Below are 14,882 nucleotides of genomic sequence, written 5' to 3'. Positions count from 1 at the left end.
AGGGGAAGATGTATGTAATGAAACTTGGGCACTGACTCACCCCTGAGTATCTTCTACAAGAATGCACGATGGGCATGTTTGCTGGGAATATGATTGAAAACTCCACTGTTGTGGTATGTTCTTGCTGTTCTGTCTCTCTGTGGTGACTGTTAGCATGCTGACTCACCAATTGATGGGTGGTGACTGATGAACTACATGCAATCTGTTGAGTTAGAAATGAGAAAGAGAGAAAGACAATGCCTTAGAGAGGGAAAGAGCATTTCAGTAGCAATGGTTGTAGGGATGAAATGTCCTGCTGCTTAATAGAGCTTTTGGACTGAAGAGCTAAATTAAGATGTATACATTTGAAAGTAGATTTCTAGAGTGCTTATACAGAATTTTTTTTCTTTAGAAAACACTAAAACTACTGTCAGTAAATGCAGAGTATAAGTTTAATGCAGTGATTCTGAAACTTTTTGGCATCCCGACCCACCTAGGTTTATGAGACTTTTAAAAAAGATCTTGAACAGGGGTGTCAAACTCGTTTCATGCTGAGGGCCGAACAGCATTGATGCCTGCCAAGGGCCAGAAGTGATGTCATTAGGCAGGAAGTGATGTCATTAGGCAGGAAGTGATGTCATTAAACAGGTCATAACCAAAAATAAGCACTTTTTCTTACTTAGGAACTCATTAACTGCAACTGACAGAAGAGAAAATACACAAATCTTGATCATATTTCAAGATATAAGAGAGCCCAGTTTTCATGTGGGCTGCGCTTGCAGCAGTAACACCTCAGCACTGCTCAGCAGCTGAGAGCCTGAGGGCTGGATAAAAAGCTTCCGTGGGCCACATACGGCCCCCGGGCCTTATGTTTCTCACCCCTGATCTAGAAAGACATCATTTATTTATTTACAAGTAATAACCCCAAAAAGATGCTCAAGCATCTATTTCCCTGTATTTTCACATGCTTACAAACTGCAATAGCTCTCTTTGCAAGGAGTTGAGCTTTTTGCAGGGTAATTAGCAGCTACAGGTACAACCTAATTATCCCTAGATTTTTCAGTGCAATGAGAAGGGTCCTTTAAATTAAAGGGGAAAAGTCCTTTAACAATAGCCTTGTTAATGCAAGAGAGGACAGCTGACTGACAATCCATCAGTTGTTTTCTCTCCAGGCACTTAGAACAGCTTCACTCCAAGGCAAGCAACTCCTCCCTTCCCCCCTCCAGTATGTGAACGAAACATAATCAATTTGCATTGGTGAAGGGTCACTGGCTTAGTGTGAAGCCTTCCTAAGTGCTTGGAGAGAGACTGATGGATGGATTGTCTGCCTAATGACTCTGTCTTACATCACAAAGGTCAGCAAGTCTGTTTTTAAATTGTCTTGCAAAGGGCCATTGTTAGAATTGCTTTAATGCAATTTTTCCAACTGTGTGAGTTCTGGGAACAGAACCCTTGTGAATAACGAGACTCAACCTGTATTTGTTTTTTGAATAGGCTGCTGTAGGATCCACCATAAATTGGATCGCGATCCACAGTTTGGGAATTGCTGATCTACTGGGATTGTCTGTTTAGGAGGTAGTGTTTTGGTAGGAGTGTAGACAGTAGAACATACTACACTCCTGCTTTATAACGGATTCCATTACTTTTGTGCTGGACATAGTAAAACAAGGTTCACTATACAATAAGTTATTCACTTTACATGGGCTGATAGATAAGTCGGTCAGCAACACAAGCATTTTGGTAATGTCTCAGCCAATAGCAACATTTTAAACATCTTTTGTGTGTGTGTGTGTGTGAGAGAGAGAGAGAGAGAGAGAATTGAGGGAAGCATATAGCTGATCGAATGCTGATGCAAATGCAAGCTTTCTAAGTTTGGTAGAAGAGGACACTAAGTTTTGATAACATCTCAGCCATTAGCAGTGTGCAACCTTCAGTCTCGAAGGACTCTGGTATCGCGCTCTGAATGGTGGTTCTGGAACAGTGTCTAGTGTGGCTGAAAAGGCCAATTCAGGAGTGACAATCCCTTCCACACTGGGAGCAAGTGCAGTCTGTCCCTGGTCTGTCTCCCTGGCTATGGGCCTTCCTTCTTTGCCTCTTTGCCTCAGACTGTTGGTCAAGTGTCTCTTCAAACTGGGAAAGGCCATGCTGTACAGCCTGCCTCCAAGCAGGCCGCTCAGAGGCCAGGGTTTCCCACTTGTTGAGGTCCACTCCTAAGGCCTTCAGATCCCTCTGGCAGATGTCCTTGTATCGCAGCTGTGGACTACCCGTAGGGCGCTTTCCTTGCACGAGTTCTCCATAGAGGAGATCCTTTGGGATCCGGTCATCATCCATTCTCACAACATGACCGAGCCAACGCAGGCGTCTCTGTTTCAGCAGTGCATACATGCTAGGGATTCCAGCATGTTCCAGGACTGTGTTGTTTGGAACTTTGTCCTGCCAGGTGATGCTGAGAATGCGTCGGAGGCAGCGCATGTGGAAAGTGTTCCGTTTCCTCTCCTGTTGTGAGCCTTACAACCTTATGTAAACTGATAACTACAATGTAAAGTGTGCCATAGGCACATTTTACAGTTGGAAATAGTTTAATTCTGTGGCAAAAACTTCAGCTTCCGAGCTCTTGGAACAAATTAATTGCAAAATGTACACGAATCAGAAATCTTTCAGAAGTGTTACCCTAATTACTCTTGATGTAAGGTATGGCTTACTTCCACCCACCAAATGAAGAATGGACAAGTATTTGAATGTCATTAGTGGTTTCTAAGGTGTAGAGGTTTTCAGGAGTACATCTTGAAATAACCTCAGAAAGCCAGAATAATTCTGGACATTGCAGATGAGTCTTAAGAAATTAGTCTGTTATTTCCAAAATAGCATATTTGCGTTTTATTAAAAGCTGTGTTCAGGCATAATAGGAAGCAGAGTAGTTTGCCGTTGTGAGAACTAGCCTTGGAGAACCGTGAGCTCGCATACTTCTCCTTTTCTCACCTGCAGAAGGAGAGGGAAGAGGAAGAGCATGATTGCTCAGCTTTTTGACTTGTTCTCCTAGCAGGAAACCATGATTTCCCACTACATCTGAACGCTACCAAAGAGACAGTTCACAGACAACCTAGTACTTTTAGCGTATCCTTAGACCCCCTTACACAAACACTTCTGCTTTCTGGCATATGAAAGGACCATTATGTGCTCTTGTGGCAAAGTTTCCACTTCTCTTCCTGTGTAGCAAAAAATATATGAACTGACACAGTAGCTGTGTCCTAAGGTTTTGGAGATCTTATTTTGGTATACTTATTTTATCCCATGAGTATCATAAGTGGGATGGTTTTGATCCATGTTGTAGTCGAGTATGGGCATGCACAAGCATAGAACTTGCTCTGCTTTCATACCAGGTAGAAAAATTGTTTCCTGAATAGTTTTGCAGTACTGCAGTAGAAGTATAGCCTCACAACCGTTTAGCTCTTGTGTGCAATACAAATTTAGTTTACTAAAAGCAGCTTACCTTTGAAATCCCTTGTTTTTCCAATTTATACAAAAAAGATGTACTTAGTTTTGATTTTTCATTTTGTATTTGAATTACGCTGTTGACAAAATTGCTATTCTCAGCTAGTGCCACCACCACATTTTGACAACCCATTATAAACTGGCTTATAGTGACCTGAATATCTGTTCAGTTAACTTGATTTGCTAACTAGTTTAGTTGCAAATGATTGCAGTTGTTTGGTCATTATATGATAACTATATATCAAAAGTATGATTTGAAATGAAAGGAACAATTTTTATCTAAAAAGAAGGAAATGTGGTCAAACGGTTTAAGCTACAGCAGCAGTTTCCCTTCTTCCAGAATGTGTTCGCCACTTCTTTCCTTGACGGAGAGGAAATTGCACCAGTATGATTTAAAGAGATGTTTGATGAAGAAAACTGTCTTTTTAAAGTACTTCTGTTTTTCTCCCACCATCTATTCCTCCTCATTGAGTTCAGCAGAGACAGCTTACAAAGTTTTGTCTTCTTCTCGTAATTAACATGCTGAAGGAGTGTGAACTGTTAGTGGCCCAGGCGAACAAAGTGCCAGCAATGCAAAACATAAAAATTTCATTTTCTTTTCCCCACATCCACCAAGTTAATGAGTCTGTGTAGACTGCAGAGGTTTCCAGAGAAAGGTAGGACAGGACTGCAGAAGAATGGTGAGGCTGCAAATAGGCAAGAGGGGACCACAGTTATCCACAAGCCTTACATTGTGTGGTTTTGCTCAACAGAAACTAGTAGAATGGTAAGTGACAGAAACATTATATGCATCAGGTTTCATAATTGGATTGTCTTTGTTTTAAAGAGCTTTGTTGACATTCCTTTTAAAAAATTTTCCTGTGAAGAGAAGCAGAGTGGAAAAAATTGCATCAAATTCTCTATTCGGCAGACATGTATGCTCCTTCTTGCAGGAATAGTTTCAAAAGCAATCACACCTCATTTTCCAAGCTGTCCTTTGCAATGGCTGGGGAAACACTATGACACAAAGCAGTGGCTTTACAGTATATATGTATTTGGCCTGGCAATTAGTATGTATAATGCGCCACAGATTATTTTAGTCTCACTTCACCTCCCTTCATAAAGAATTGTCACAGTTCTGTTTCAGATACACCAGTGAATCAAATGACAGTCTTTGAAGGTGCATCATACTAGCTGCATTTCTACTTAGTAGTTACACCTCCCCCAAAATGCCATTTTTACAACCCTGTTATGTTTAGCTGAAAGCCTATGTGTGGTAGAGAATCACGATCATGCTATTTGCTTCTGGGCCTATGAAGTAGCATGATAATTGCTTCCCAGTTTCCCCAATCACATAGATTAGGATTGTTTGCATTGGGCTCCAGGTGTATGCTACTCGAATGAAACTCTAGTGCACAAACATTAGCTGTGATAGTTATGGTCTGAGCGATAAGCTGCAGATTTAGTTGTCTAATAAATCTTAAATAGTAGCATTTAAAAATATATTGGAAATTTATTTCTGGGAATTTGATGATAGTACTAAAGAGGATTATTAGTAAAACGCTGAAAGCCCTCTTTGAGAACCTTTGTGTACAGAAGGAGCATATATCTGACTACCAGGTGCTGAAGCAAATGGAACAAATGGCCAACCACATTCATACCCTGTTTCAAGAACTTATAAAGATGGCTACTCTTTGAAACCAAGTCTAGGATCTGAACAATTGTGTGTGCTCATGCAAGAGGCCAGGGGAATTCTCACCTTTTTTCTTTGAATACTCCTTGCTCTTTAGCAAAGCTATTGTGAAATTCCCTTTAGTTTCAAAAGCTGTTTTTCCTGGGAAATGATATCAGGGTAAGGGTCTGGTGTTGAAGTCTAAATCTCTGTTGGACTTGCTATAAAGATGCCTGATTATTCAGTTAACCAGAATGCAGGACTAGATTGATCTTGGTCTAATTCAACAGGACAATCCTTACATTCAAGCTAGTCTTCTATAATAGGCGAAACTGCAAGAATACCTGTTGAAGAAATATTAGCAATTCAACAGCTCCTTATTTACAACAAACATTCACTTACACAACAAGCACAAACTGTGAAAAATCAAAATCTGAACTGTGCTAATTGGCTTTGGGTGGTTAGTTTTTAGCGCAGTTCAGATATTTTTAACCAACCTACATTGCAGTTTCTGTGGTCATTCTTTATACAGAATACTATTGTGAAAACCATATGAGAAAACTGGAAAGTTCTTTATTCTAAAAACAGCATATTTGGATATCTGTTTCTTGTTGGCATTTGAAAGCTTGTGTATGCTTGTGTCCCACAATTTTTGAATATAATGAAATGGAAAGTGACTTGGAGGGGGTTAGAAAGGGTGAGGAGAGAGCTCCCCCACTTGTTCCAATCCTAATGGAATCCTCTTCACTTTTTGTGTATTGTGTACATAAACAGATTTAATTATCATTTGTGCAGTTACTTCACATGTCTGCCTTAACTCATTAGGCTGAAACTGACTTCAACCTTAGGTTGTCATCACAGCATTATTAACCATCTGTGCAGACATAACAATGAGTTAAAGATGGCAAGTGGATGGAGGGGGAATTTTCCTGAAAAAGAATAACTGTAAGGATAGGGGAGAATGAATAATTCCTTGACCCAGGGCCCAATCCTATCCAGCAATCCAGTGCCAATGCAGCTGGGCCAACAGGGCATGTGTTGCATCCTGCAATGTGGGGGGGGGGGGCCAATCACAAAGGCCTCCTCAGGGTAAGGCAATCTTCAAGGCAAATCAAGGTAAGGTGTGAAAACATGTTTTCACAAACTTCTCAGTATCTCTTAGGCCTGATGAGATACCTACTTGGTTTTTGCTTACAAAAGTTACCCATACAAATGCTTAAAAACATAATTCAGGATTTTGCCCTAATCAGCCCCTAAAGGGGCGAATCTAAATTCATGGGTGAATTATAGAACCCTTTCTATTATTTAGGTCTGGCTGGCTTTTCCCCCTGTACTAGTGCTTGAGAGAGGCCTGTGGCCTACATGGCAACTGAGGTCAGAACAGCCCTTTTAACTTAACCTTTTTAAAGTCAGTATGGCAAGGGGTAGTAACAGTAAAATAACAGTCATTTTAGTGTTTGATCAGTAAGATGAAGTGTATTTCTGGCTCAATGCAAAGTTCTGCTACCCCAAGATTTTATCAAGCCTTTCTCCTGGGGGCTGGGGATAAGAATAGGCCCTCAGTTTGGCTGTACTTGTCGTAAGAAGCGACTAAACAGCCACCGGGTAGATGGGACTCGTTAGCCTGGGAAGGCAGCTCATCTGAGAGAAGGAAAACTCTGATCCCAAACCTCCACTGCCTTGTGGCTACATCCAGTTATGGAAAAGGCTTCAGGAGTCAACCTCCAGGCAAAATCTGGAGCCGGAGTCCCTGAGGCAGTTCATGGCTGAACACAGTCACGTTCTGGCAACTCCTGCGACGCCGCTGGAACCAACCGTATTGGCTTCTGCCTTTCCATTGGACCATTCCAGCGACGTGGAGAGGGGGGATTTGCTGCATGGGTAACAGCCTATCCTCCATACCTACTTTACCCAGGCTTCGCGCACTGGAGAGGACACTCTGTTCCAGAACCACCATTCAGGGCGTGACACCATAGTCTTCCGAGACTGAAGGATACCAACTCAATTTCTCCTGAGAACTTGTGCTATCATCAGCCCTTGCTCTTCTTACCCCTGTGTTCCAGTGAGAGGAGAGTTAGGGAAGGGCACAGGCTCAAGAGTTATGTGGTGCCTTCTAGCTTCCCTCACAGGAGGCATTGCTCTGCTTATACCTGTATTCCAGTGAGAAGACAGATAGGGAGGGGTGGTTCAGTACCCGTGGAGTTCCACAACCCTCCTGGGTTCCCAGCCCACAAGCTTCTTCTCAAAGTGGCGGATCCAGTAATGTTGCTTCGGAACCTCAACCTGCCCAAACTCTGCAGTGGCACCAGGCTGCGAGTGAAGACCCTCCACAGGAACATCAATACCACAGTGTTCACTGACTGTGCTTGGGGAGAGTTGGTGTTCATACCATGCATGCAACTCATACCATCAGAGTACTTTTTCAAGTTTAAGATGCTTCAGTTCCCCTCAAGGTCTACTTTGCTTTGACCCTCAACAAGTCCCAGGGCAGTCTCTGCAGGTGGCAAGAATTGACTTGAGGGGGGCTTTACAGTGCTTCTCACGTGGGCAGTTAGTTCTACGTGGCCTCTTCAAGAGTGAGCTCACCCAGCAGCCTGGTGATCCTAGCACCTGAGGGGAGAACCTCCAATGTGGTCTACAAAGAGGTCCTTAAGTAGAGAAACAAAGGTCATATATATTTTTCACTCTATTTTTTTCCACTACAATCTTCCCTTTGCTATTTCTTCATCAAATGTTATATTCTGAATTTCACTTCATCATTTTTCTGCATCAACACGCTTCACATTATTCAAACTACATATACACTTTCTTAATTTCTTTTCCTTTTGCGAATGCCTTTGCAAAGCATGGTACTATGCTATTATAGCACAAAACCAATTCAAAATAAAAAATAACCAAAAATATTTGTTGCAACCATGACTTTCAATAATTACAAGGTATTGCCTGACATGGGGAACATTTCAGTTGTTCATTGCAATCAAAGGAAAGTTTATTGGAGTCAAGATGGGTTAAAAGTAGCTAAATACTGTAGCGAAGCTTGGATATCATGCTGGTGAAAGCAAAAAATAAAGTACTAAAAACAGAGTTTTGAGCTTATAGAGAGTTGATAATGCATATCACTGTGTGCGCGTGCATTTCAGTTTCCATTATTTGTATGTCTTCTCTTATTTCAGGTCTACTTAAAAGCGCCTATGATTCTTAATGGAGTCTGTGTTATTTGGAAAGGCTGGATAGATCTCCAAAGACTAGATGGCATGGGGTGTCTAGAATTTGATGAAGAGCGGGCGCAGGTAAGGAAGAGAGTTTCAGTTCTCTCAAATTCCAGTTTAGAGACAACATCTGTAATTATGATATACTTCATAACTTTAGGGGGGGAAGCATTCTCTATTATATAGTTCAGAGGTAGCATAAGTACCTTAACTATACCACTTAATTATACCGCTAGATTTCTCCCTTGCATCAAAATGCAGAATCCAGTTAGACTGAAACTGGCTTCAAATCCTAGGTTACCATCACACCATGCAAAGATTCTGATCATGCAAGGTTGAAGATCCTACCCCTAACCCCTCAGAGTGGTCCTGCACATGTTCTTTCAGTTTCTTTACTGGTCTTAGCTTCTGGTTCTCTTCCCCCTTTTTACTCTGATTCCTTTATTTCTAATTTAAAACATGTAAAAACTATATGCTTCCTGCTCCTGTCTCATTCTTCTGGAACACAGGAAACTGTCTTGTAATGAGTCAGACCATTAGTACATCCATCTTTGATTAGTCCTTGCCATCTAGGATTTCAGACAGGACTTTTTCTCTGTCCTACCTGGTGATGTCAGGAGTCTTTATCTGCTCTACCACTGAGCTGTGGCCCCCCTCCAACTGAGTTATGTTCAGTGCACATTGTTGGGCTGAGCTGACATTTATTGATCGACAGATGTTTGTATTAAACTGAGCAAGGCCACAAGGGGCACCCTTTCACATCATTTCACAAAATAGCTTTAAGGGTACAGGGTAGTGCCTTGGGCAAAAAAAGCAATTTTGACATTCTCGCACTACAACTATTTTATTTTAAATTTAAAATTTAATGTGCTTAGTCTTGTGGTACATTAAAATGTAGCTGAATTATCTTAAGCAGACAACTCTCTTTTTATTCTCTGTTAATCTTGTTAGTCTTTGCTATTAAATGGATACTGTTATATTGAAAGTACTGCGTATGTCTTTTTTTATAATTTCAGTTTACAATTTGTGATTGATATAAAACCACCAAAGGAGTTTGTGGGGAGGAAAAGGTTCAGTTCTGTAGGGGCCAAGCTTGCTTTTCACAGCAGTTTATCTTGTATTATTAGATACACAGTTATAAGCAAGTTCGCTTCAGGGTTAGGTAGGAGTGCAAACTCAAGCAGCAATCCATGCACAAGGTTTTGAAACTAAGTTTGCTGAGGTGGTGCATTAGAAATTTTAAATTATAAACATTTTTGGTGGAAATTATTCACTTGAGGTGAAGGGGAAATGGTAACCAAGATATTGAACTGGGTGGTATTCCTCACCTCTCTGTGAATGGAAAATATTAGAAATAAAATTTTCTTACATTATAAAATTCCCTTATGGCAAAATAACTGCATGAAATAACTCCAAACGCTTTAGCTATTGTTTGATGCAGTAGGAGATCACATTTGCCAAGAAAAACCAAAGCCATCTCTGCTGTAAGGCACAATATTGAAATTTATAGAATTGTGGTAGGTAGTACTTCCTTACTGGTTCCTTTTGCACCTTGTTTTATATCTTATATGCCACTTCATTTTTGAAGGTTTGTTTATTTGTTTGTTTGTTTCCTATGCCAAAGCAAATTATAACAGTTTATGATAGCCTTTGGCTAAATAGTAAACTGATGTAATATTTTATATCTCTCATTATCCCTTTGCCAGCTAACACTTTCTTGAGGTTCTAATAGACCTGTAATCTTCTTCCTTCCATCCCCTGGCCACATGCATGTATGGGCAATATCGTGTGTACTATTGCAGAGAAAAGGCAATCTGTGCAGTCCTCCCATTTTTTGATTCAGTCATCCATTTCTGTATAATTAAAATCACCTCCCATTCCCTGTAATGTAATCAAGCACTATTGTGTTTTAGTGGTTTTGGTATTGTACTGGGAAGAAATGGGTTCAAAGGAAGGGCAGGACATAAATGTGATACAGTGGCTTGATGCGTTGTCATGTACTCTGAGGGACGAGAGGCCCTGTGGGGAGCCTCATTTGGCCCTGAACACACAGCAGAACTGGTCCATGCTCCCGTTGCAGTGTCTCCCAGATTGTGGATCGGGAACCAGCAATGGGCAGCAACCTGGTTGTTGGTGGTCATGAAACAGGCAAATTGATTTTGTTGAGCCTGTAGAAAGATAACTGAACCATACATGCACATTTACTAATGAGTAGGTAACCATGCCTCAGTCCACTTCAAAGGGCAGACTGAAAGGAACGCAATGCCACCAGAAATGTCCTGTTCCGATGAACGCAAGTCCCAAAAGCTCTGTAGAAAGAAATCCCCTCCCTCCAAGCTGACAGTGTTTTGAACCCTATGGAAAGCAAAACTAAGCCACACATGCATGTTTACTCACAAGTAGATGATCATGCTGTGGCTCTTATCAAAGGTCAGGCAAAAGGGAATGTAAGGTCACCAAAATGGCCCTTATCCTATCAACATGGAACTCAACAAATGTTCCAGGAAGCACCCACCACCACACCATAGTAAACAGGATAAAAGCAGAGGCTTAAGTGACTGGTAAAGTGAAACATTTTTTTAGACTCATAAGAACATAAGAACAGCCCCACTGGATCAGGCCATAGGCCCATCTAGTCCAGCTTCCTGTATCTCACAGCGGCCCACCAAATGCCCCAGGGAGCACACCAGATAACAAGAGACCTCATCCTGGTGCTCTCCCCTACATCTGGCATTCTGACTTAATCCATTCCTAAAATCAGGAGGTTGCGCATACACATCATGGCTTGTACCCCATAATGGATTTTTCCTCCAGAAACTTGTCCAATCCCCTTTTAAAGGCGTCTAGGCTAGACGCCAGCACCACATCCTGTGGCAAGGAGTTCCACAGACCGACCACGCGCTGAGTAAAGAAATATTTTCTTTTGTCTGTCCTAACCCGCCCAACACTCAATTTTAGTGGGTGTCCCCTGGTTCTGGTGTTATGTGAGAGTGTAAAGAGCATCTCTCTATCCACTTTATCCTTCCCATGCATAATTTTGCATGTCTCAATCATGTCACCCCTCATAAAGTTAGGTGGGTCCTAATAGGGTGGTGTTTTTAAAAGTGGGTCCTGGCGCTAAAAGTTTTGGGAACTACTATCCCATTGTATCGCAGCTGAACATGCAAAACTATTTTTTAAAAAGCAAAAGAAGTCAAGAAATTAAAATTCATTAAAAGTTGTCTTAGATCAGTGTTTCTCAAACTGTGGGTTGGAGCCAGATTTCTGGTGAGTTCCAGGGTGTCTCCAGTGAAAATAAGAGTCATGGAAAGAGCAGATAACTAATTGCCTCAAGCTCTGAGGCTGTTTAGAAATCAGGTAGCTTCTAACTGTCCTCCAAAGAGCTGAGCTCCTGCAGTTTGCAAGCTTATGTAAATATAGGGGGATAAACGTTTGAGCATCTTTTTCTTGGCATGTGAGTCTTTTTCAGTCAGTGACAGGTAATGGGTGCAGGTGAAGGTGAGTTTTTCCAAATAAATGAAATATTACATGTAAATAAATAAAAAACATTAATTCTTTGTAGATCACCTTTTTAAGTTTTGTAAAGCTAGGGTCCCAATAGAGTATTTTAGCATCGATTTTTTAAAATACTCTATTGGGTTTGAGAACCACTGTTTTAGATTTTTTTCTAAAGCTAACCTTTAATCTGGCAAACTGAAGCTAAATTCTGAAAAGTAGCTCTTGCGATGTTGGGGTATGATGTGTTCCTGCATCATTCGTGACTGATTTTTTCCCCGTTATTTGTTAGCTAAATGACAGCCAGAACCAACTGGCCATTTTTGGATTCAAATTAAGAGTAGCTGCTTTGTGGATGACTGTCTTTTGGTTGATAGCAGGAAGATGCATTGGCACAACAGGCTTTTGAAGAAGCTCGAAGAAGAACTCGTGAATTTGAGGACAGAGACAGGTCTCATCGGGAGGAAATGGAGGTGAGAGTTTCACAGCTGCTGTCAGTTACTGGTTAGTACTCTACAAAATCTAGATTTTTTAATACCTTCTCTGTCTAGAACATGTTGTTGTTTGAATTTTGTCATTTTAACAAATCCTGTTTATACTAAGAGCATTAAGGTAGTAATTTGAGAGTCTGAACCCTTCTAACAAAGCAAGTTTGCTTTTTAATGCAGGGAATTGCTGGCATTTTTTATTCCTAAGTCAGAAGGGTATTGGCATGAAGGGACATTAGTATTAAAGGGGCTGTAGCTTGCAGACACACTGTTTCAGGTTCAATTCCTGATACTTTCATCAAGGATTGGGAAAGACCCCTGTCTAAATCCCTGGAGAACATTCTTAGACTGGTGGGTCTGATTCATCTGTCAGCCTCATATTGAATGTAAGCTAGCGGTTGATGTTGGTTTTACTCTCATTTTGGGCAATCTCCTGTCCAAGAGAAATTTAGCCATTACTTTGTGTGACACATGAGTAACTGCATGTGTTAGATTTTGCATCCTGTCATCTGCACATTATTTAGTAACACACAAGATATTTTAGGTACACAAAACAAGGGCTTTTGATGGAGAAATGGGGGGGGGGAAGAGGCAAATATGGCACGGATCTGTAGTTGTGACATGCAACATACAAGAGAAGCTTCTGTAAAGATTATGATGCCTTTTGGGGAATTCCTATAATTGATCGTATATATTCACATCATTTCAGTGTGTTGGTTTTAGTATTCTGAATAGAAAGGTGGCAGAAACGTTTGACTGCAGCAGGAGGATTTTCATTGTTTAATTGTTGGAACGAGAATGGCTTATGAACTTGAGTTAAGAGCGGTGGAGAGGAAACATTTCTGACATGCATGGAAGATAGCCTTGAATTGCAGAGGCTGAAGCTGCTGCTGAAAAAAGCCGTAAAGTAAACTGTGGAGCATGCAGTAAAGACCAGTTATTGTGCTCTTATATTCGTTGTTCCTTTTGCTAGTCAAAACAGTGCGCTTCTGGTTATGTTTCAGACTAGTAGTTTTAGACTAACAGGAAGCACACTGCCTTATTAGAGACCAAAGTCTATTTTTTTCCTCACTCACTGATACACTTTTAAAGGTCATTTTGACTGTGAAATGTGTGCAAAGTGAACTCCAGCTAAGTCTCCACTTTGTTTTTATGTTTGTAGAAAACCAATTTAGAGAGACGCATTCTGTAAAAATTCCTTGTTTTCTGCTCAGAGTAGAACAGCTTTTTAAAACCAAACCCAAAAACTTATTTTCAGATCATAAGGTTATTGCAGATGTGTTCAGAATAAAATGCCTGATGATTGGAAATAAGAAGATTGAAAGTCACATTGTTAGAAATTATCCCTTAGGGTTGCTGCTAAGTCTGCATTTTTTAAAATGCCTTTAATAGATACCACATTTGAACTCCAATAAAGAGAGAGAAACCCTTGCAGTACTTGGTCTGCCACTACCCAAAAGAGAGGCGCCAGCTCTTTGGAAGCATTCAACTAAACTTTAGGAGCATATGAAAATGATCACAGATTTTGTTCTTTATTTATACAGCTTTCTTTTGTAGAAGAGATGTTCCATAACTTTCTAACATACTGTGCAACTTTCTTTTTAACTATAAGAAGCCTTGTGGTGGTTGCAAAAAGAAAAAAGGGGGCCTTGTTGTAACATTCAGTATACTCGATATTCACACTGTTAGGGGAAATCGACTGTCCACTTTCTTAAAGGGTAGCATTGTGGCTCAATGGCACAGAAACTAGAATAGCTATGATAAATATTTCAAGAATATTTTAAAAAAATAACTTGCTTAAATGAAAGATCTTACAAATAGAATTACTGTATAGAGAGAGAGCATGTTGGAATCAGTACACTTTGTAGAAAACAGGATGTTTGTTTAAAAACGTACAGAAGTGATACAAATGCATTCTTGTAGTGGCAGGAGGAGGAGTAGTTATGCAACATGAGAATGTGGAAGCAAGGCATTTCATACCATGTTACCACATCATTTGAAAAATGTTTTCTATTTGGGGCTGACAACCAATTAAAGATCTTTTAAAATATCTTTTAATTTGCTTCTCTTTTTTAATATCTTTTCATTAAATTTGTAATGAATAAAATCTACCACTCACTATGAGAAGAAAAATTATCTATTCGTCTATTTTTTCCTTCCAAGTTGAGAATGTAGAATAGTCTAAATTACAAATCAAGATTAACAAATCAGAACTAAAATCTCTTAAAACAAATATGTACAGATGAAGTAGCTAGATATGTTCTAAAACAGCAAAGTTTGGTAGGTGGTAAGCATAGAAGGAGACTAAAGGGACAGTTGTGGTAGGGAAGCTGAGCATGCAGGAAATAAGCAAATTCAGGCCTCAGGGAAGAGTTGAATGTGTTGGGTTGGTTTAGTGTATTCTTTTGATAGCCAGAATCAGGTGATTCTTGGGAAGGATGGATGTAAAGTATCATGTGATGGCATCTGGCATGTGTTGCCTATAAATTTTCTGTGCTGGAGGGATAGCAAATGTTTCTTCCTGCTTGTCCTTTAGAACCATATTATCTTTTATGAGTAAAAATGTAA

General features: G+C 40.4%; 1 protein-coding gene across 5 annotated transcripts in view; it reads left to right on the top strand.

Annotated features, from left to right (window-relative positions):
• CBFB (core-binding factor subunit beta) overlaps nucleotides 1-14,882 on the top strand; it is a 44,768-nt gene that overhangs the window by 19,445 nt on the left and 10,441 nt on the right. For 2 of the 5 annotated variants that reach the window (XM_066637825.1, XM_066637822.1), the window contains 2 exons: nucleotides 8,296-8,412; nucleotides 12,204-12,299. In XM_066637825.1, the coding sequence (XP_066493922.1) occupies nucleotides 8,296-8,412; nucleotides 12,204-12,299 (213 nt within the window). Of the gene's footprint in view, nucleotides 1-8,295; nucleotides 8,413-12,203; nucleotides 12,331-14,882 lie in introns of all 5 variants that reach the window. The other 3 variants (XM_066637826.1, XM_066637824.1, XM_066637823.1) reach the window with 2 other exon arrangements.

Source organism: Tiliqua scincoides, chromosome 9 (assembly GCF_035046505.1).
Source record: "Tiliqua scincoides isolate rTilSci1 chromosome 9, rTilSci1.hap2, whole genome shotgun sequence".
NCBI classification, from domain to species: Eukaryota; Metazoa; Chordata; class Lepidosauria; order Squamata; family Scincidae; genus Tiliqua; species Tiliqua scincoides.
Note: the sequence above shows the minus strand (reverse complement) of the source record. Positions and strands in the feature narration are given on the sequence as shown.